Source organism: Sciurus carolinensis, chromosome 2 (assembly GCF_902686445.1).
Source record: "Sciurus carolinensis chromosome 2, mSciCar1.2, whole genome shotgun sequence".
Taxonomy (NCBI): Eukaryota; Metazoa; Chordata; class Mammalia; order Rodentia; family Sciuridae; genus Sciurus; species Sciurus carolinensis.
The window spans coordinates 13,526,494-13,546,710 of record NC_062214.1 but is presented as its reverse complement, the minus strand read 5'-3'; the positions used below and the strand labels follow the sequence as shown (position 1 = coordinate 13,546,710).

The 20,217-nt window shown below is 45.1% G+C and overlaps 2 protein-coding genes across 5 annotated transcripts in view; one reads left to right on the top strand and one right to left on the bottom strand.

Annotated features, from left to right (window-relative positions):
* The window catches only part of Slc12a5 (solute carrier family 12 member 5), a 36,512-nt gene extending 32,733 nt beyond the window's left edge, over positions 1-3,779 (top strand). For 2 of the 3 annotated variants that reach the window (XM_047540427.1, XM_047540429.1), the window contains exons 23-26: positions 85-284; positions 612-626; positions 879-1,012; positions 1,210-3,779. In XM_047540427.1, the coding sequence (XP_047396383.1) occupies positions 85-284; positions 612-626; positions 879-1,012; positions 1,210-1,301 (441 nt within the window). In that variant the 3' untranslated portion in view covers positions 1,302-3,779. The remainder of the gene's footprint in view (positions 1-84; positions 285-611; positions 627-878; positions 1,013-1,209) is intronic. The other variant, XM_047540428.1, reaches the window with a different exon arrangement.
* Positions 3,780-4,622: 843 nt separating this feature from the next.
* Positions 4,623-20,217, bottom strand: part of Ncoa5 (nuclear receptor coactivator 5) — a 30,978-nt gene continuing 15,383 nt past the window's right edge. Inside the window, exons 3-8 of one of the 2 annotated variants that reach the window (XM_047541270.1) lie at positions 13,307-13,633; positions 11,641-11,777; positions 10,611-10,737; positions 8,590-8,789; positions 6,929-7,249; positions 4,623-6,454 (exon numbers count right to left, since the gene is read on the bottom strand). In XM_047541270.1, the coding sequence (XP_047397226.1) occupies positions 5,865-6,454; positions 6,929-7,249; positions 8,590-8,789; positions 10,611-10,737; positions 11,641-11,777; positions 13,307-13,633 (1,702 nt within the window). In that variant the 3' untranslated portion in view covers positions 4,623-5,864. Of the gene's footprint in view, positions 6,455-6,905; positions 7,250-8,589; positions 8,790-10,610; positions 10,738-11,640; positions 11,778-13,306; positions 13,634-20,217 lie in introns of both variants that reach the window. The other variant, XM_047541271.1, reaches the window with a different exon arrangement.

Genomic DNA, 20,217 nt, shown 5'->3' with positions numbered 1-20,217 from the left:
CAGCTGCAGGGGCCTGGCCCCAACCGGTGGAGCGGGACCCTTGGCTGCCAAAGGAGTCACCTTCTCCGCTTCATTCACCCTCAGGTGCAGCTGATCCATGATCAGAGTGCTCCCAGCTGCCCCAGCAGCTCGCCATCCCCAGGGGAGGAGCCTGAGGGGGAGGGCGAGACAGATCCTGAGAAGGTGCATCTCACCTGGACCAAGGACAAGTCCGTGGCAGAGAAGAATAAGGGCCCCAGTCCTGTCTCCTCGGAGGGCATCAAGGACTTCTTCAGCATGAAGCCGTATGGGCCTGGGGGCTACGGGCTTGGGGTGGGGTGAGCCTAAAGGGTCCTGCTCACCATGGCAGAAAAAATAAGCAGAAGGGGTCCTGGTCTGTGAGTCCGAAGGTCCGGAAGGAGGTCTCGTTTTCCCCATCTGAGAACTTGCAGGGTTTGGCCTGAATTCTAAGCATCAGAACTTCCAGGTTCAAGAAGTAGAAAGGCAAAGGATGTGGGGGCCGAGGGGGCGGGACCAGTGTCGGTTCAGGGTGGATGACGGTGGCTCATGACCCAGCCTCCTCTTTTCCTGACACCTCTTTGTCTTTCTCTTTGCTTCTGTGTTTCCTCAAGGGAGTGGGAGAACTTGTAAGTGGTTCAGCATTTTTTCATTCTATCCCCCAGGTTGGCTAGGGTCTCTACTCTCCTCGTTCTCCCACGAGCCCCCAGGGGTGCCCTGACCTCTGGAGTCTCTTAATAGCTCAGCTTGGAGAGGTCTGGGGTTGGTGGTCACGGGCTTGCAAGAACCCAGCCCCCACCAGCCCGGTTCTGGCTGGGAGGGCAACTGAATCCAACTCTTCCCTCCCCAGCTCATGCGTTCCCCTCTCCTTGCTCCCGCAGGAACCAATCCAACGTGCGGCGCATGCACACGGCTGTGCGGCTGAACGAGGTCATCGTGAAGAAATCCCGGGACGCCAAGCTCGTTTTACTCAACATGCCTGGACCTCCCCGAAACCGCAATGGTGATGAAAACTGTATCCTGGATTTAAGAATTTGGGGGTTGGGCAGGGAGGCGGGCTCAGGGAATCTGGTCCCAGTCCTGGGATGAAAGGTCTGAGCCCGTCGTGCTTCAGGACAGCACCTCGGACAGGGACGCAGGCGCGCGAGTGCCCTGGAGACCCTGTTCCGTAGGGAGAAAAGGGGCGAGCCTTTTTCCTTGACCGGCGCGCAGACATGGAGTTCCTCGAGGTCCTCACAGAGCACCTGGATCGGGTGATGCTGGTTCGCGGCGGCGGCCGCGAGGTCATCACCATCTACTCCTGAGGGCCAGGACCTTCCACCCGGGCCCCAGCGCGCCCGGCCCGCGGCCCCGGAGCCCTCGCCGCGCCCCCCGCCGCTGTCACCGTTTACATACAGACCCTGTGCCCGTGCCCTGGCCCCTTTCCCCGCTGCCTGAAGCCCGGAGGCCACGCCCGTTGGGGCTGACTCGGAAAGGGCGCCCGGAGTGCGGAAATACAGCCCCGAGCGCCCGGTCGGCCTGCGGGTCCGTCGGCCCGGCTGCGCTGCCCGTTTTCTAAGCCCGGTCTCGCCCCGCCGGAGGAGACGCTGCAATAAGGCTCGGGAGCAGGTGCGGAAAGGAGAGGAACTGGGGCCTTGAGGACCCGCAGGCAGTCCACGCGGCCCCGTCCCCTTCCCGCGCCCGCCGCGTCCTCGCGCTGCGCTCCCCCGCGCTGCTGCTCGCTCCCAGCGGCCCCGGGCGCGCGGGCTGGGAAGGCGGCGCTCCACGTCTCCGCCGAGCCGCGGGGCGCGGGCCGGCCGAGCCTATACATAGTGTACAGGAGACATCGCGTGTATTTTTAAAGTCCCCATATTTATGTAACTAGAAGCGCAACGGACTTCTCGCCACGGTCCAGCTCTCCCGCTGGGGGCGCCCAGGGGAGGCGGAGGCCTCGGGAAGCTGAGTTTTCCTTGACGTCCGAGAGTTTGAGAGCAAAAGTGCTTTAGGCCCAGGCGGGGGTCGTGGTCCTGGTCCCTCGACACCCTCGCCCCGTCCGCTCTCGCCTGCTCGTCCTTTCCGCGTGCCCTTGGCTTCCTTCCCTTCCCTCCAGTTCTTTTCCGAGACAAGTGAGACGTGTCCAGCTTCCCCTGGATTCGCCTCCCAGCGGGATGTGAGCTTCCACTGTGGCTGCAGAGGCGCGTGCGCAACCTCTTCTCTTCGGCTCTTATGCAAGTTGGGGCCAGGATAGGGGAGGGGCGCTCCTCAAGACGGAGAAACCAAGAGCGGCCCGCGCCCCACCGAGGAAGCCCCGCCCCGGTGCCTTCGCTGGGGAGCAGGCGTCTCTCCTCAGTTGGCTTGTCGCCTGCTCCCCCATCCCATGGCTCCTCGCCAAAGACTGAAATCGTGGAGTTGGAGGGCGCACCCTCCCCAGTTTCCTCCCTGGGTCAGTTGAGGGAGGAGGGGGCAATTCTGGTTTAGGGGTCAGACCCACTGGGCGGCCCCAGCACCGCCCCTGATGTTCCCTCCCCTGTCCCAATCCACAGCTCCAGTCTTGGGTATCACCCTGCCTACTCCGTGTTCTGGGGCCAGGCCTCCCTGCTTAGCAGCGGCCTCTAGCTGCATCTCCCAGGCATCCGGGCCTGGGGGAGGGCTGGCGTCACTTGGGCTTTGTTCTTAGCGCCTATCCTCTTACTAGGACCCAAGGCCTTTGGCTTCCTCCCCTTCGTCCTTGGCGCTTCTCCCTATGAGCCCTGTCAGAGGGGCATTCTGCCCATAGAGAAGGCGTTTGGCCAGTTCCCTTCCCCCAGGACACTGAGGGATACAGGCACTGCATGCTCGTTCCAGCGCCCTCTGGGACTGGGTACAGCATCCCCAGCCCCAGGGCCCTGAACTGCGCACCTAGTTAGACATTCTGCCCATCTCCCAGAGCTGGGGCCACTGACCTCACCACCTCCTTTCCTTTGAGCCCAAGGCAGAGAGCTGCAGCTGGTGCCATCTGGACAGGGTCAGGTGTGGTTGGGGATAGGTCTGGAGGTCTGCCAGTTAGATTTAATCGGGTCCTGGATAGATTCTTCCAGGTACTAGTCAGAAAGTTGGAAGTGTTTAGACACCAGCCCCCTGTATCTTTCTAAAGACCTCCCTTTGAGAACCATGGGTCCTGCTTTCTGGGGACCTGAGCATTCTAGGTTAAAGTGGTGGGGCTGGGCAGTGGTGGTTGTCAACACCAATTAGGGAACCAAAGTTGCACTATCTGGGCCCAGACCGTCTGGTTGGCAAGAGCAAAGTTTCCGTTGATGAAACAAACATCCCACAACAAAAACCCAAGTTTTCTGTGCTACATGTGCAATATTTGTTATGAATGTTATCACGTCATTCATCAAATTATCTTTATAATCACTGTAGTTAGATGTTTCATGTTCATTCAAGTGACTTTATTCTGAGTGCAATATTTCAATAGCCTTGTAGTGATTAACTAGTGTTGCTTTTGTTTTAGACGGTCTATGTGCAGGGCAATGCAATGAAGTTGAAAACCTTGTAAATAGAGAGGTTGCAAACCAAATCCAGAGTATTTATTACTATTATTACTATTATTATTAGGCCTGCCTTTAATTTTCAGTGTGTTTCAGTATTCCGCATCCTGCCTCAGTATTGATCTTGTGTTCTTTGTGCCAATATGAAAAGGAGAGACTTCGTTCTTTCCTTTATTGTTGAATGCTCCCATTTAATGCTTTAAGGCTTTTACTGTATTAATTTTTTAGACTCCCGTCTGCACAAAATGCAATAAAAATAATTTTATTATACCCTTCACAGCCTGAGGTGTGCTGTTTGGAAATCCAGGGGGCCCCTCCAGGAGGAACCCAGACTGTCAGAAACACTAAACTCTGCTGACAGAAGAGACGAGCAGATGCCCTAGGTCCAATTGGTTGTCCAATTTGTGTGCAGACAGCACTGGGGCCCTGTCCCAGCAAGCATTGCAACCTGGGAGGTATCTGCTCTCCTAGGAGGTGGCAAGCCCTCTAGGGGAGGCAAAAAAAAAAAAAGCACTGATGGAATGTTGGTTCCTAACCCATCAGAGGCTTCTTGTCACTCACTCTGCTTATTAAAAGCTCTCCAAAGCTTTCAGGTCCTGACTATGGATTTTACCAACTATCTGCACAATAATGAGGACAGAGTACCAATTGAGATGAAATCAAAACGGAAATGTCCCCCTATCTGCCAGAGAAAACCCCTTCACAACCATGTCCCTTTCCTAGAACAAGAGGACACACCTTTGACCCTGCATGCCTGCCAAGAGCAGGATGTTGAACAGCATAATTAGGCAGTGGGCTTCTGCCCTGAACCATTATGAAAGCTCCTCACTATGGTGAGCTGCACACAAAGGCTCAGGCTGGGTGAAGAGGTTGAGGCCTGACCCTAAATTGAGGACAAGCAATGGCAGACTGGAGTCCTCAAGGAAGCAGCCCTCACCTAACCCTGGCAAAAAGTGCCCTGCAAAGAGGTGCTGCAGATAGTCATTCACACCCAAGAAAGATGAACACAGTTTTGACTTTTTCACTTTAATTAAAAAGTAATCATTTCATTTTATTAACAACACAAGAGTTCCAAAGAGGAAAAAAAAAAAAAAAAAAAAAAAAAAAAAAACCACTATATAACACAAACATGTCAGAACATAAAATGCTGTCATTTGGGGACCTTTGAGTTTTGAAACTGTTGTTTGCTCAGCCACTGGCAGGGACTCGGCTGAAGTCTCTGCCCTCAGCTCTGCCGGGGGCCCCTTGAGACTTGATCCACTGGGCTCTAATGAGCACAGTCCCTAGGGAAAGGGTGGTTTCTTTTGGCTCCATTCAGAGCAGCAGCCAGAAGCCCTCCAACAATCTCACTCTGGCTCAAAAGTTATGAACACTGTCTGCATTGAGAACATGTCCAGCTACCAAAAGTATGACATCAAAATGGTCCCTACCTCCTGCTGCTCAGATAACAGAACAAGAGTCCAGATGGAAACAAAAGCCTGGGTTTTTGAGCCAAAGGTTCAAAACAAATCACTGAAAAGATGGGAGTCCACTGCCAGAGTCTAGAGCTGCCTTCTCAAATCCAACTCCATGAAGTGCCGCTGGAGAGGGAGGTGCTGACAGAGATGTTCCGGGGAAGAGTGGTGGGGCCCAGATTCACAGTTAGTGTCAAACTGCTGGTGACTGGAGCTGTTCAGTCCTCCACTGGGGACTCTCCAACAAAATGAAAATAAAAAAGGAAACAAATACCCCCCCAAACCCCCAGTTCGTTATCACCCTGCTGCAGGCAGGAGACCCTCCTTTTGTGGCTGTCACGGTCATTCTTCACCAATCCTGGGTGCTGATCCAAGCCTTGAGCAGGACCCCATACACATGGGATGGGGCATAGTGACAACACTGTGCCTGCCAAGTCCAGGCTGCTTCTCTGTCAACACTGGTAGGAGCTCCAGCTCTGGCCAACATATGCAAGGTGGAAAAGACTTGGCAGGTTCAAAATAAGCAAAGGTGGTGGCTATTGTCATGACAGATGCCAGCTCGGGCGTGGCTTCTTCCTTTCCCCTACAATCCAGCAGACAGAGGAACCAGGGAAACCCCATCAAATATAAACAGCCCAGACACCTGTACTGCCTAAGTGACCCCAGAGATATTTATTTTCTACCAAAAAACAAAAAAGATACACCCCCAATGCAGTATAAACTCTGATTCTGTAAGGAGTAAGCAACACAGCCTTGGGCAGAAGAGAGAGCAGGTGGTAGAAACTTATATGACATTCGGTGTAGACCTGGAGCCGCAAACAACATCTTCCAAACAACTCTATTTAGAATGAAGTGGAAGGAGGCCAGGGGATGAGGGGACTAGGGATGGCTGAACAATTTAGCCTCAGTAATGCCTCTGGTAAGATCCCATGGGGCCCTGGGGCCGCCCCACCTGTGCTGTGGTTTGGTTAACCAGGTGAGAGAGAGCAGGGCCACTCTGGATCAGTGTGTCCAGAGCCTTCTGTACACTTGGATTGTCAAAGTTGATACCTGTGGAGGACACAGGCCTCTGGCTAGCCATGTTGCTAGCAGGTGCCAGGCGACTGGAAGGCTGGCCAAAGAGCCCTTGGGAAGGGGCCCCAGGCCTGGGACCCATGTTCCGAGCAGATCCTGCCTGTCCCAAAATGTTTGGAGGCTGATTGCCAGAGGCCTGTGATCTTTGCTGAGGCTGGCTGTTCGCTGCTGTGGAAAAATTCTGGTTCTGGGTGCTTCCGGCAGCAACTGAGGGGGTTGCAGAGCTGCTATTGGCCGCAACCGTGCCACTATTGAAGAGGCTGAGGATTTTGGCCTGAAGCTCTTGCTGGGAGGTGGGGGGTGCAGCTGGAGTGGGTGTAGCAGAGGGGAGCACTTGGCCGCTCTGGAGCGGTTGGGAGCTTGGCTGTGTTTTCAGCGAGGCACCCGAGGTCGGCCCGAGTGGTTGGCGGGAAATCGGGCCTGGAAAACAGAAGAGGGAGGCATCTGGTTGAAAGTACCCCCCAAGGGCAGGAGGCCTAGCAGCCAAGGGAAGAAAAACAATCACTGAGTCACATGAATCACACAGTACACAGACAATGACATCAATTTCCCAAAGGGGTCACTTCATGGTATATATGTGCTGTTTACAGACAACAGCCTAGTTCCCAAAGAAAACTGGAAAAATTAAAAAAAAGAGTAGCATCCATTTTGGTTACCAGGGAGCAGCAATACTACTCTACTACAGTAATTATAGATTAGGGATCAGAATTCAGTACTCAAATCTTAAGTTATCATTAATCAGATTAGCACGGGTAGCCCATGGGAGAACCCAAGGGATGGGTTCATCTCCCTTACCCACCCTAAGGAGCCTTGGGCCTGACACCCTCCCAACAGAGCCTGGGATTAGAGAAATGCAGAGTCAGAACTTCACCTCGGCCCTGCCACGTAGCTCACCAGGCAGAGAGTCGGTGCTGCTCCTCATAAGCCGCTCCTTCCGCTCTCGTAGGTAGTTGATGATCTTGTCAGTTTCTTCGGCAGTGAGGTACCTATTGTCTGCCAGCAGGTTGATGAGGCTCTGGATGGCTGGAGGGTGCCCCCCACGTACTCCCTCCTCAGGGCCTCCTCGCTCTCTTTCCTGAAGGATGGCTTCATCAGCCATCTTGGCTGCCTGTCTGGCAATCTCCTCACGTTCCTTCTCCCGGCACTCATTCTTGTAGCGCTCATAATTTCTGGCCACCAGTACCATGGCATCTGCCTGGGGCATGTTGCGATGCTCTGTAGGAGGGAACGACATGAGTTATTTTCTCCCATGACAGATCCGAGTGCCCACCTGCTGTACTCTACCAAGCCTTTCTTAGCCTCAAACTAGCAAGAAAACCATTTCGATGACAAAAAGCCTTGAGGTTAGGAGGGAGGTGGGGTGGGCAGGGGAGGGGAGGGAGATGAGAGGTAAATGGATATCTTTGGTGGGAAATACACACCTTTGTATAGAGCTCTTTCTTTGGGGAAATTCCTAGATCACAGACTTGTAGTAAAACCCAAAGAAACATGACAGCCTCCCACAGATTCAAACAGATCATGTGGGGAATAACCATAGGAGGCAGGCCGGCAGCCTCTAGACCAGCAGCAGGAGGCCAAAAAGCCCTCTGTAAAGCCTGGCTCTCCACTGTGCTCCTGAGGACAGAGCTGGCCTACTGTTTTGTAATTCGTCAGTTCAAAAGTCATGGATTAAGATCAAATTGTGACCCCAAATAATCCCTCCTCCTACCAGTGGGCAACAGTTTTGCAGGATGGAGGGAAGACTTCTCAGAACTTTATATAAATGTCCTCACAAATCTTGAAGACTTCCTGGGAGACAACTGACTCACTAGAGATCCCTACATATTCTGAGACTATGAGCATAACTAGTCTGGCTGATAGAGATCCTGGGTGTGGTGGGAAAGGAAAGTCCAGGCTATAAGAGCCTTGAGTACGACATCAGCTGGCTAAGTCTCAACACTTGGGCCTCAAAATACTAAAAGCTACTTTGGAGAAGGACTTGAAGGACATCTAGGGAATCAGAACCTCCTCCCCATTCTCACAATCCGTCTGCTCATTTCTCTAGCACATTAACAGGATTCTGTCTGTGATATTCTCTGTTCCCCGTTAGAGAGTTAGGCAAAAGCAAGGATTTTATTGCATTCAGTGCAGCGTGCACCAGAGGTATGCTGAAGTCAGCTCTCACTGGCAAGAGCTCAATGGATGTATTTCTTTCCAACTCTCCATTCAGTTCTTCACCTTCATGACTTGATATGGGACCCAATGGGAATACTTACACCATAGAGATCAGTGAATGCTACAAACCCTTACCTCAGAGCTGATTTAACATTTGTCAGCATATTTACTGCATACACCTAATGGCTAAAGTAGACCCAGAACTATATTGCTGAGAAAAAATCAGACTAATAAATGACTATGTAAGTCTCCTCCAGTGCATTAAACTTGGGGAAGGGCCCTACTGTATTTGAGCAGATATATGAGTCATTTGCCCAAAACCTATTTTGTAGAAGTAAGGCATAGAAGAGTTAAAGCACCAGCAATGGCCCTCTGAGATTCTGGCCTTCTTGGTTCCGTACCTTGTGGAGTTCCAAACATGATGTTAACTGTACAGGAACGGTGAATCTGGTGTTGCTGAGTGATGACAATAGCAAAAGGAGACCCTCCCCTGCTAACATCCTCCAAGGCTTGAGATAGCGACACCTCTGTGTTGAGGAAGATCAAGTCTACAACCATGCCGAGGTCTCTCACCTTCCGCCCCACAGATTCAGCATAATCTCTGCAAGAATAAAGAGGATCCAGATCAGTGCTTCTTGACCAACTCTCAATCTGCACACTGTTGTACCTCAGTCAGCTGCACATGTGCCTGTAGAGAATTCAAATTCTAGCTCCCCAGTGCCCTCCTGAGATTCCAAGGATCTAGACCGCCTTCCTTCCGCTAGCTTTTCCAGGATGGCTGTGATCTAGTTGAGATCACACAGGAAGTTGACAGTAGTCTATTATTTGATACACTCTTGTTGATTCTCTAGTCCAGTGGTCCTTCCTTAACATCGTCCTGCTGCCTAAGATTTGTAGCACTTATCTGCCTTTGGGGAGTCTGCATAACAGTGGGAAAAACATGAGCTTTGATGCTAGAAAGACATGTTTGAATCTCAGCCCCAACAGTTGTTTGCAAAGTTGTAACCATTTAAATAAATCCAATTACCTCTTACCAACCTGTTTTTTTTTAACCAATAAAATAGGAATAATATGGCTCAGCTCTATTGTCATTTCCTTGACTTTCCTTCTAATTTAAATTAGAGCTCTGATATTCTCTACTTTTCTCATAGGACTCATCACCACATATTATTTTTTTTCATTTTCCAAATAGGCTGTGAGATCAACAAGAGAAAGGGGCTGTGTGTGTTTGCTTACTGTTGCTATCAGATAGTCCTTGAACCTAGCATCTACACTTGCTGAATGAATACAACTATACAGTCAATAATATGATTACTGTGAAGATTAAAAATAATTTACATAAAGCACCTAGCATGGGGTAGTACAAAGTAGGTGGTCAGAAAATGATAGCTGTTATTATCATGTATCCAGAAAAAGCTATAGTTAAAGCAGCATCTATCTCTGAACAAGTTACCCAGAGTCTGTGAACTCTGCCTGCTGCGTGGTGTCTCAACACCTATTTCCCTAGTCACTGACTTGAAATTAGCTCTTTAACCCCAAACTACTAGAAAATACATGATGTTATTTACTAACCAACTGGGGAAAGGGAACACAGCTACTGTCAAGACTGCAGCTGCTATCTCCCTTTCTGTTTCTCTGCTCTGCCTCTTCCCAGGTGAGAATGTAAACAGAGGTGAAACAGAATTGTGCTATCAACTCTGGCATGGCTAACATGGTCATCTAACAGTTCTGCAAGGCCAGGGCCCTTCACAAAGTAGGCATAGTTTTTGGCTGGAAAACAGAGCCGTACTTCCCAAAGTATTAGGGGTTTGGGACTGTCCCATGAAGGGGGATCTATTGCTTTGATTAATATCTACTCCGTCTCCCACTCTCAGTTCACATGGGTCCACAGGACTAATTCCACCTCTAGCTTTAGGGATGGGCACAAGACATATGGCATTCTAACACCCCTGGCAAGTGACAAGATCAGGGAAAGGAAAAGTGAGCCAGGCCAATCTAATGAGAACAATTCAGGACTTTCGGTGGAAGCATCAGAAAAGAGAAGCTCTCTTTCAAAGGGTTTGTTAATAAGCTCACATATCTAGCTATTCTACTTTGTCTCGTAGAAAACCTGTATGAGAATAAGAACACCAAGGGAAGCTGTGCTGAGACACCAACACAGAGACCAAGTCTTGATCATACAGTCTGACCACGAATGTGGCCATGACCAAACTTCCAATTAGCAAACTAAAAATTTCCCTTTTGGATTTAAGGCAGATTGAATTGGGGTTTCTGTCACCTACAACTCAAAGAACTCCAGCTAATCCTCATAACAATACCAGAATACACAGCCCAAGTTCAGTGGGGTAGAGCAGCTAAGCAGGAACCTGAATTTCTCTTCTGACACATTTCCTTATAGAGAGAGATATCCAAGGGGTCTTACTTAGTCTGCTTGTTGACCACAATCACAGAACAATCCACAGGTCTCTCAGCATCAAAGCGTCTCTGGATTTCCTCAAAATATTGACGATAAAGCTCTTCTCTACGCCGTTCCTCACGTTTCAAACGCTCTGCAAGATACCATCAAGAGAAATCTGAAATAAGGACTGTCTATTAAAAAAAAGCCAGAGGACTCTCCAAAGTAATTCTTATATCTACTTCTTAAAAATAATAATTTTTATAATAATTTTTTTTATTATTAAGTTTATAAAAATGAAACTGATTAAAAGGCACAAACTTTTTTTGGTAGTGGGGATTGAACCCAGGTGCACTTTACCGCTGAGCCCCAGTTTTTGTATTATTTATTTTGAGACAGGGTCTTGCTAAGTTGTTAAAGGTCTCTCTAAATTGCTGAGATTGGCCTCAAACTTGTGATCCTCCTGGCTCAGCCTCCTGGGTCTCTGGGATTACAGGCATGTGCCACTGTGCCTAGTTCATTTAAAAAACTTTAAATGTATTGAGAAAAATCCACTTTCTCTCTTGAGACAGCTCACTGCACATTTCCCTGGGGTATATTTCTTTTCACTAAATAAACCCTTTATGCTTTTTCTAAAACTAAATTTAAAAACGGAGTTTGTCTTTACCTAAAAGAGAGATGTGATCAGGTAAAAATGATAAAGAAACAAAACAAAATTTCATGTTGTATAGATATTGCAGACAGTCATAGTTTTCTCGTCAATGAGCGAAAAAGCAAGCATTTAATGTCTTCAGCTCCAATCTTTTGTTCATTTCTCATTTCTGGAATTTCATATTTCTTGATGGATGACTAAACAAGACGATGGTGTTAATTTGAACTTGAAATTATTTTCAAACTCAATGTTCTCTAAACATTAACAAGCTATTTATATTTCTTTTTATGAACTGCCTGGCCAACACATTAGCCCCTTTCCAGCTGGGGTATTGGTTATTAGTATCACCTTTCTTTGGTAGTGTTTTATGATGGTAACAGGAATGGACTATTTCTGGTACTTTACCTTTTGCACGAGACTGACTTTCTGGGCCAGGAGGGCCTCGTCCATCAAAGCTGTCTCTGTAACGGTCAAAGTAAGAATCATCCTTTCTCCTGCAATAGTCATCCATCCGCAGGTATCGATCATAAGAGCCTTCTCTCCTGAAAAGTTAGGGAAGTTTTCACCAAGTTAAAACTCTGTCCTATCCTGCAAAAATCAGGTTTAGAAAAATTTTCAAGACCCAGGTCCCTCTAAGTAAGACACAGGACTTTGGATTCAGACAAAAAGCTTTGTATCTGGAACTAACTGCTTATCATCTCTGTGGCTGTAATTAAGTTAAGGACAGAGGGATGAACAGAGATGATCTACAGAAAGTAGTTTGTATAGTCCTTGGTATACAGTAAATGCAAAAGACCCAGTGATAATTACTGATAATAATTTTTAGGAATGATTTTAATGCCTCCACCTCTCTTCTCTATGCTATGTAGAAGTTGCAGTAAATATATAATAATAATTTGCCATTTTAATCATTTCTAAGTGTAAAATCCAGTGGAAATACAGTGTTGTACAACTGTCACCATTCTCTATGTCCAAAACTTTCATTACCTCAAACAGAATTTCTACTTGTGAAGCAGTAACTCCCTATTCCTTCCTCTCCCTAGCCCCTGGTAATCTCTACTTTCTGTCTTTCATGAATTTGCCTATTCCAGATATTTTATACAGGTAGAAGCATACAATAACTGGGCTTTGTGTGTGTGTGTGTGTGTGTGTGTGTGTGTGTGTGGCTTGTTTCACTTAGCATGTTTTCAAGGATCATCCATGTTTTAACATCTATCAGAACTTCTTGGACTGGGAATATAGCTCAGTATAGAATGCCTGACTCACAAGCACAAGGTCCTGGGTTCAATCCCCTACACCGCACAAAACAAAACAAAACAAAACAAAACAAAACAAAACAAAACAAAACAAAACAAAAACAAGAACTTCTTGAGTTTTTATGGCCAGATAATATTCCATTGTATGTATATATAACATTTTAAAAAACCATTTGTCTCTTGACAGACATTTGGATTGATTCTAGTTCTTATCTTGTATAAATAGTGCTGCTATGCACATTCATATATAATTGAGCCTCTCTTTTCAATTCTTTTGGGTATGTACTCAGGAATGGAACTAATGGATCACATGATAATTTTATATTTAACTTTTTTAGGAACTACCAAACTTTTTCCCACAGGGGCCATATACCCTTTACATGTCTACCAGCAATGTAAGAAGGTTCCAATTTCTCCATACCTTGCAGATACTATTTTCTGTATTAAAAAAAATATATATTGTAACCATTCACATAAGATATAAAATGGTATCTCACTGTGGTTTTTATTTGCATTCCTCTGCGGACTAATGATATGGAGCATCTTTTCATATATTTATTGGCTATTATACATATATTTCATATATTTATTGTCTTTTACAAGACAGAGAAAGATCCAGATTCATTCACTAAGCATAACTAATTAATTGTTCACACATTTAGCAAAATTTATTGAGCACCCCCATGTCTATTATTTGATAGACACAGAAAATGCAAGGCTGATAAAGTCACTGCTCTCACAGAGCTTTCACTTAATTCAAGCAAAACACACAAAGGCTGTTAACAAACAAGGAAGCATGATGGCTATGTAAGTACCTGTACATAGGCTCTCGGGAGTCTCTCATGTCTCTGTATCTGTCATACATGGGGTCCCGATGATCTCGAAAATCCCTAGAATCTCTTAGGTCACGAAAGTCTCTAAGATCCCTCATGTCCCGAGCATCGCGCATACTTCTGCTGTCTCTGTGATCCCGAATGTCTCTGCTGTCTCTGTGGTCCCGCAAGTCACGGGGGTCTCGAATGTCTCTGCTATCACGGGCATCCCGGCCATTTCTGCCATCCCTGGGTTCTCTCCTTGGACTTCCTCGGATTGGAGATCGATCTCGTCTTGTGTCTCGACTATCTCCAAAGCCGTATGGATCCCTGTAGGAGGTAGTAAGAAGATGTTAAGACAAAGAAACTGCAGGTAGCCAACTCTTTAGCTCTTTATAGGAGGAAGCCCCCACCCTCTAGTTTTTTCCTAAAACACAATAACACACAGAACATGACTAAAATGACATTCATCCATCTGGTCAGCAACTAGTTTAGAAGAATCTCAAAAGATTATGACATCAAAGGAGGAATGTATGATCAAAAGCCAAAAGTTTTGACTGGGGTAACAGTGTTGACCACGCTTTAGGGGGTAATTTGGTATTCCTTGCACATGCCAAACTGTTATCTCAATTTCAACAGGTTTTTAAAGTGAAAGTGCCTTTCCCCTAAAAACTATTTTCTCCCATTGGATTTCTTTGCAGGGGAAAAAAGCAGAAGGGACACAGTCAGGGCCAACACTCATGACGATAAAGAAAGCAAATGGCACAATCTCATAAAAAGCGAAAAAAGAAGTTGTTAAAGTACAGAAAACCTCACTTAAAATATATAGCAGGATAATCAAATTGAGGGAAAGAAGAGCAAGCACAATATGATACAGAGTAAAGAATCAAGAACAATTAGTTTCCCTGTCTTACAGAGGTATGGAATAGTGGTCTTTCTTGATCTATACGGAATCCAATTTTTTCTTTGCCCAAGGTTTTGCTTTTAAACAGTGTTTGAAATCACAAGTACACTTGGCTTGCTCTGACTTAATGTTCTTCATGAAACACTTTACTCCATTACCCATCCCTACCATATTTAAAATCAAGCTTTCTATTTCAATTAGTCCCATTCCCAACTTTTTTCACTTTGGTCAAAAATCAACTACTCAGTTACAAAGTTAACTGTGTTTCTCCCCACCCCTAGTTCCATTAAATCATCCAAGTCCTGTTCACTTTTTCTTTCATTCCCTCTAGATTTGTAAATCCAACCAAAGCCCTTACTTCTATGCTGGCACTATTAGGAATTTCCAAAAAAAAAAAGTGAAACAAAGACCAATCTTCTCTATTTTAATTCATTTGACGCATAACCAACATCCTAACCATCCGAAAATGCCAATATTCACCCTTTATAATCTCAGCATAATTTTCATGTCCCTGGGAACCCCCATCTCAAATAAATAAATAAATCTGGTCCCTATTACCTCCTTTTTGTTTCCTGGTTCAATCTCCTTTGTTCTACTTAAATTGTTCTTATGACTTAATTCATATAACATGCCTGTCTTGCTTTTTGTTCATATGGTTTCTCTTCTTGCAATTTTTCTCCTAGACTAATCCAAATACCATTCAATCCTCACAGGTAAATTCACATCCCATATCTTCCAAGAAACCTTCCTATTAACTGCTGAGCTCTATTCCTGCTCAACTCTCAGAGCTCTTTATATCTCCGTTACTCATCTTGATCTGTAATAGATTTGCTTTTAACAATGTCTTATATTAGACCCACTTTAAAGATTATCTCCTTTGTGAAACCGGCCCTGAATTCTGATCCTTCCACCACCAAAAAAAAAAAAACCCAGGTTTTTCCTTCAGGGAATTCCCATTTCAGTAAATGGCACACCAAACTACTTAATTGCTCAAACCAGGAAAATAGATGTTGTTCTTTGCCTAAAACTGCATCCACTCTTTCATCCACATTTCCAAATTCTGTTCATTTGTTCTGAGGTTAGCATCGTCCTGTCCACTACTACCACTCCACTAGTACTACTGAAAGTCAACCCATAATCGTTTCATCCCCAAACCCACAGTAAGAACATTTGATAGTCTTTCCATTTCTGCGCTTTCCTTTTTTTCTTTGTTGTTTTTTATTCTGGGGATTGAATCCAGGGGTGCTTTACCACTGAGCTACATCCCCAGAGTTTTTTTTTTTTTTTTTTTTTTTGGATGGTGCTGGGGGTTGAACCCAGGGCCTTGTGCATGCTAGGCAAGCACTCTACCAACTGAGCTAAATCCCCAGTAATGTCTCCCCATCCCGGGACTTTTTTTTTAGTGTCTTAACGAAGTTGCTTAGAACCTTGCTAAGTCTTGCCTTTTTTCTGATCTTTCTCCAAAAAGATCACTCTAGAGTGATTATTGAAAAAAACTTCACTGATTTCTCACATTTATTTAGAATTCAATCCATAATCCCTACCAAGGCTAGAAAGGTCCTACACAATCTTGGCTCCAATCTATTCCAATCCTGTCATAGTCTCTCCCTAGTGCACTACTTTCTTGCCATATTAAACTTCTATCTACAATTAGCCCAGAACTTTCCTGATTCCATTACTTGAACAACAGGAATGAACCCAGGCTTGTTTTTTAGGTCTTGGCATAGAAATATCCCTTCTACCTGGTTTTATTAGTTTAAAAAAGTTTACCTGTATCCTGAAATTTTCAAGTACTTTGGTGTTTATTTTTGTGGTGCTGAGAATTGAACCTAGGGCCACCCACTTGCTAAGCAGGCATCATGCCAGTGAGCTACATCTGCAGTCCCCAAAGTACTTTTTTATTAATTTACCACAAATTGACATTATACATTTATGTGTTTAATGTCTCTTTGACCTACTAGATTGCAAGCTCCACAAGGACAAGGGCTATGTCAGTTTGATCCTCCTTTATGTAGAACGTCTGGCACACAACAGATGCTCTATAAATATGCTGAATTTTGCTCCAGTACATGCTTCTATTGCTGAACTTATCAATCTGTTCTGTAATTACAGTCATGCACCAAATCACACTTCAGTCAGTGATGGACTATGTATACAATGGTGGTCCCATAAGATGGCATAGTGGCACTGTAGCCATTTAGTTTGTGTAAGTATACTACAATATTCACAAAGCATTAAAATCACCTAATAGTACATTGCTTGTCCACATAGCTTCCCTACCACACAGTAAGCTCTCATGAAGGCTTTGTATCCCTAGAACACAGCATGGAGTTCAGTAAATGGTTAATGATTTGAATTATTCTACTGAGCTATAAGCCTCTCAAAAGTAGGCACCGTATTTTACTTTCTATCGTTTACTGTGATTACACGAGGCATTAATCGTAATGCAATTAGCTTCAGAGAAAACCTCAATTTTGCTTCATCCTGATGGACACAGCACAAACAATATAAATGCCAATTTTGCTTCTAAGAGAAGTTTTTATCTCAAAAGGAAAAAAAGAAATATGTGTGTTTTTCTTTCTGAGATGAGAGTCTTTATTATGTTGCTCAGGATGTTGAACTCCTGGACTCAAGTAATCTTCCTGTCTCAGTCCCAAGTAGCTGGGACTACAGGCATGCAGTTTTGTCATATATCTTAAGGTTCACTCTATTTGTGATTTGTGAAAGCAACCATATGTTAGCACCAGGGGATTTAAATGAGGATAGCTAAACATCAGTTTTTATCAGAAGTACAGACTAACCAAAATTTTCAATTTTCCCTATTATGTCACATAATCCTCCTTACATGTATAACACCTATTATAGTGTACAATGTGGACCAACATTCGGGATCAAACAGGAAGCGACAACTGCGAAGTATTTTTGTATCATTAATGATCGGCGGATAAACCTGCCTTAGGGAGCAGTTAGAAGTAGTCACTAGGGTGGAATCAGATTTCAAGTATTCTTGGCAATCAGGACTGAACTATCATGAACCTGACAGACCACAGACCATGCACAGTGCCTTTAGCTGGTGGAAATGGAGGTGGGGATGCAGATAAGAACACCATGTCACAGCATGTTATTCATAGACTTAGGATAGTAAATGCTGTATTTGATTTTCTTTCTTTGAGATGCTGGGGATGGAACCTAGGGTTTCACATAGGCAAGCACTCTACCACTGAACTACATCTCCAACCCCATGGTTTTCGTTCTTTTGAATCAATTGAAAAACCTTACTTACCTGTCAGAACCCATCCTTGCAGTTTGACTATAACCCTGTTTTTGTAAAATCTGGGTCCATGCTTCCAGTTTGAGACAGGTCCCTCTCCTTCTCTCAAAGAATCTAAAGTACTTGTGCAACAAAACTGCTAATTCCCTCTCAACTGTCTGCTGTAGAAAAATGTAGGAGAGGTGATATTCACAAGGTGGAAAAGAACTAAGGGTAAGGGAGTACTGGAAGTAGGGACAGAGAAGATAATAATTCTCTGAAATGAAAATGTGGAGCTTTTTCCCTATATCCAAAAGATGAACACTATGGCAGACTGTTGTTCTTCTGGAAACAAAAACAAAACAAAAAAAACCCTTCAGGGTCACTTTAGGATCCAAATAAACAACTCATTAGAACAAAAGGGCTCCTGTTGCTGGCCCTGCCATCTTTCTCAAAACAAGAACAAGGCTCACAAAAGGATGGTACGGTGCAGGATTCAGAGTGCAGAGAACACAGAACCTTCTGCATGAGAAGCCTGACCTCTGATGATAAGGTTACAGAGAGGTTCCTGGAGCAAAATAAGGTTCACGATATCACTGCATGGCACCAGAGGCATTTTACTAAGGGAAACCAAAGCAGCACACCCTTAGATACATGTCGCTAGTGGCTAAAAAGAAATTGAACAGTAGTTAATTTCAGCACCAGAGTCCACAAACTAAAGGTGACAAACAACTAAAATTCTGCTGTTTTATCTAAACAGCAGGGGTTTTGGGGCGGGGGAACGGAGGCAAATGCTCTTTGCCTCAAGAGAGAAATAGCCATATCATTGGGAAACATGGGATGGGTGAAGGGGAAAACCATGATTCAGATGGCAGGCGTTGTGCTTCTGGTAGGAGAGCTTCGTTTGCTGGAGACTAAAGGAGCTTGCAGAGCACTAAGGCATCCAAGAGCCTATACAGCATGAACTGACAAGAGGAGGACCATTGTGAAAGACTGCGATGAACCTTGAGCTTCTCTTCTTCAGCAAGAGACTGAAACCTTAGATCCAGCATGGTGCTCTGTGGTCTTGGCTGTACAGGTTGGAAAGAAAGGCCGGTCTTTTACTTTTTTTTTTTTTGCAGAGGTTGGCATCTCCTTTCTTCCTTTCTGTTCACTGGCATTTTCTTTGGAAAGGCCAGCCTCTGACCCTGACAAAAATCCTTCATCGGTTCTTTGAAATTGTCAGAGATACTGTCTGCAAATATTTTTTAATGTATTGTTGCTATGTGATGTTGATCTCTCATCATGATGGCTCCATGCTGTTAGAAACAGAAAAGACTTGTGCAGAGTTTTGCCATTAGATGCAGGTAGGATATGGAGTACAATGAGTCACACTTTGCAGATCCAAATTTTTAAGTGTTCATGTATCTCCCTAGTAAACATGCTGATGATTTTCTCAAGCACAGGTATCACATTTTCTCTTGGTAGAGGTGGCACTTGCTGAGAACTGATGACTTGTCTTCTTCAAGTGTTAGCATTGAAGTAATCATAGCCTGGAATCTTTGTGAGGCCCACCTAGAGCTACATCTGTCTCATACCCAAGGAGCAAGCACTTACCAAAGGAATTAAGACCCCTGTGGACAAGTGAAAAGCATCTCAGGTTACATAGGAAATCTACCCATAGCCAGGTTATGTCTAATGAGCCAACCCCCAGTCTCTTCACCAAAGAGGTACCAGGCTTAATAATATCATTCACATATATATGGGGGAAATCCTCTGCACAGCTTTTGGTGTAGACTAACTTAAGGTTTAGAAAATGCCAGATAGTCTTAACTTCTAACACTTGGAAGCGACAATTGCATAGAGGGATACTCTAAGGCTTGGTTTGCCAAGGTGTTATACTGGGGATGATTCCTGAAAAGAACTAAGGCACAACCAGAATCACGATCCAGTCTTTGAAGAAGGATTAATGCCCAGTATCAATGCCAGACAACTTTTATGGTACCTGCAATGAACTCAAGGAGTCCAGTGAAGTGGCCCAGGGATTAAATGACAAGAGTTCAGGCTGAAATGTGATCTGGAGTATGGATCCTTCATGCAGAGTTCTGTGCTTGGCTGGGTCAATACTGTCAGAATTATACACTGACAGCTGGAGTCATTAGGGAGGTACGATACTGAAACACAGAGCAAAGCCAGCAGAACTGTTTTACAGAGACATTTGAAGAGGTGATAATCCTGTGAAAACTCCCGAAGATACCTAGGTGTTTTGACACTCAAGGTTAAAGTCCAGCAAAACAAGGTGTTATAAAGGTCTTGCCAGCATGCTTTAAAAAAAGCAGTCTTATTAAAAGTAGACAACACTGAAGACATTAAAGGCTTTGTCACAGATGGTGGTCATAGTTTCCCCCCTTTCCTGTGAACAATGTGTTCACTATGGTTGGAGGCACATAGAGCTGTCAAACGCAGTTTGGTTGTTGTCAGTATACTGGTACATTTGGGATTACCTCAAGGCTTTGACTGGAAGCAGGTACCCAAATAGAGAAAGATGCAGTATTCACTCTCAGAGAAACCATCAGCCGCTTCCAGGTTGATCACTTACCCATCTAGCCTATTTTTCACATTTTACTTCTGCTCTACTGGTTAAGAGAGAAGGCGTGATCAGGGCAATGGCCAAAATGTTGGTTCTTTATTTTGAATATGATGTTCAACTTGTCTTTTTTTTTTTTTTTTAATAAAAAATCTAGGGCTCTTTGCTCAGAACAAATTTTACTAAAAGTGGTC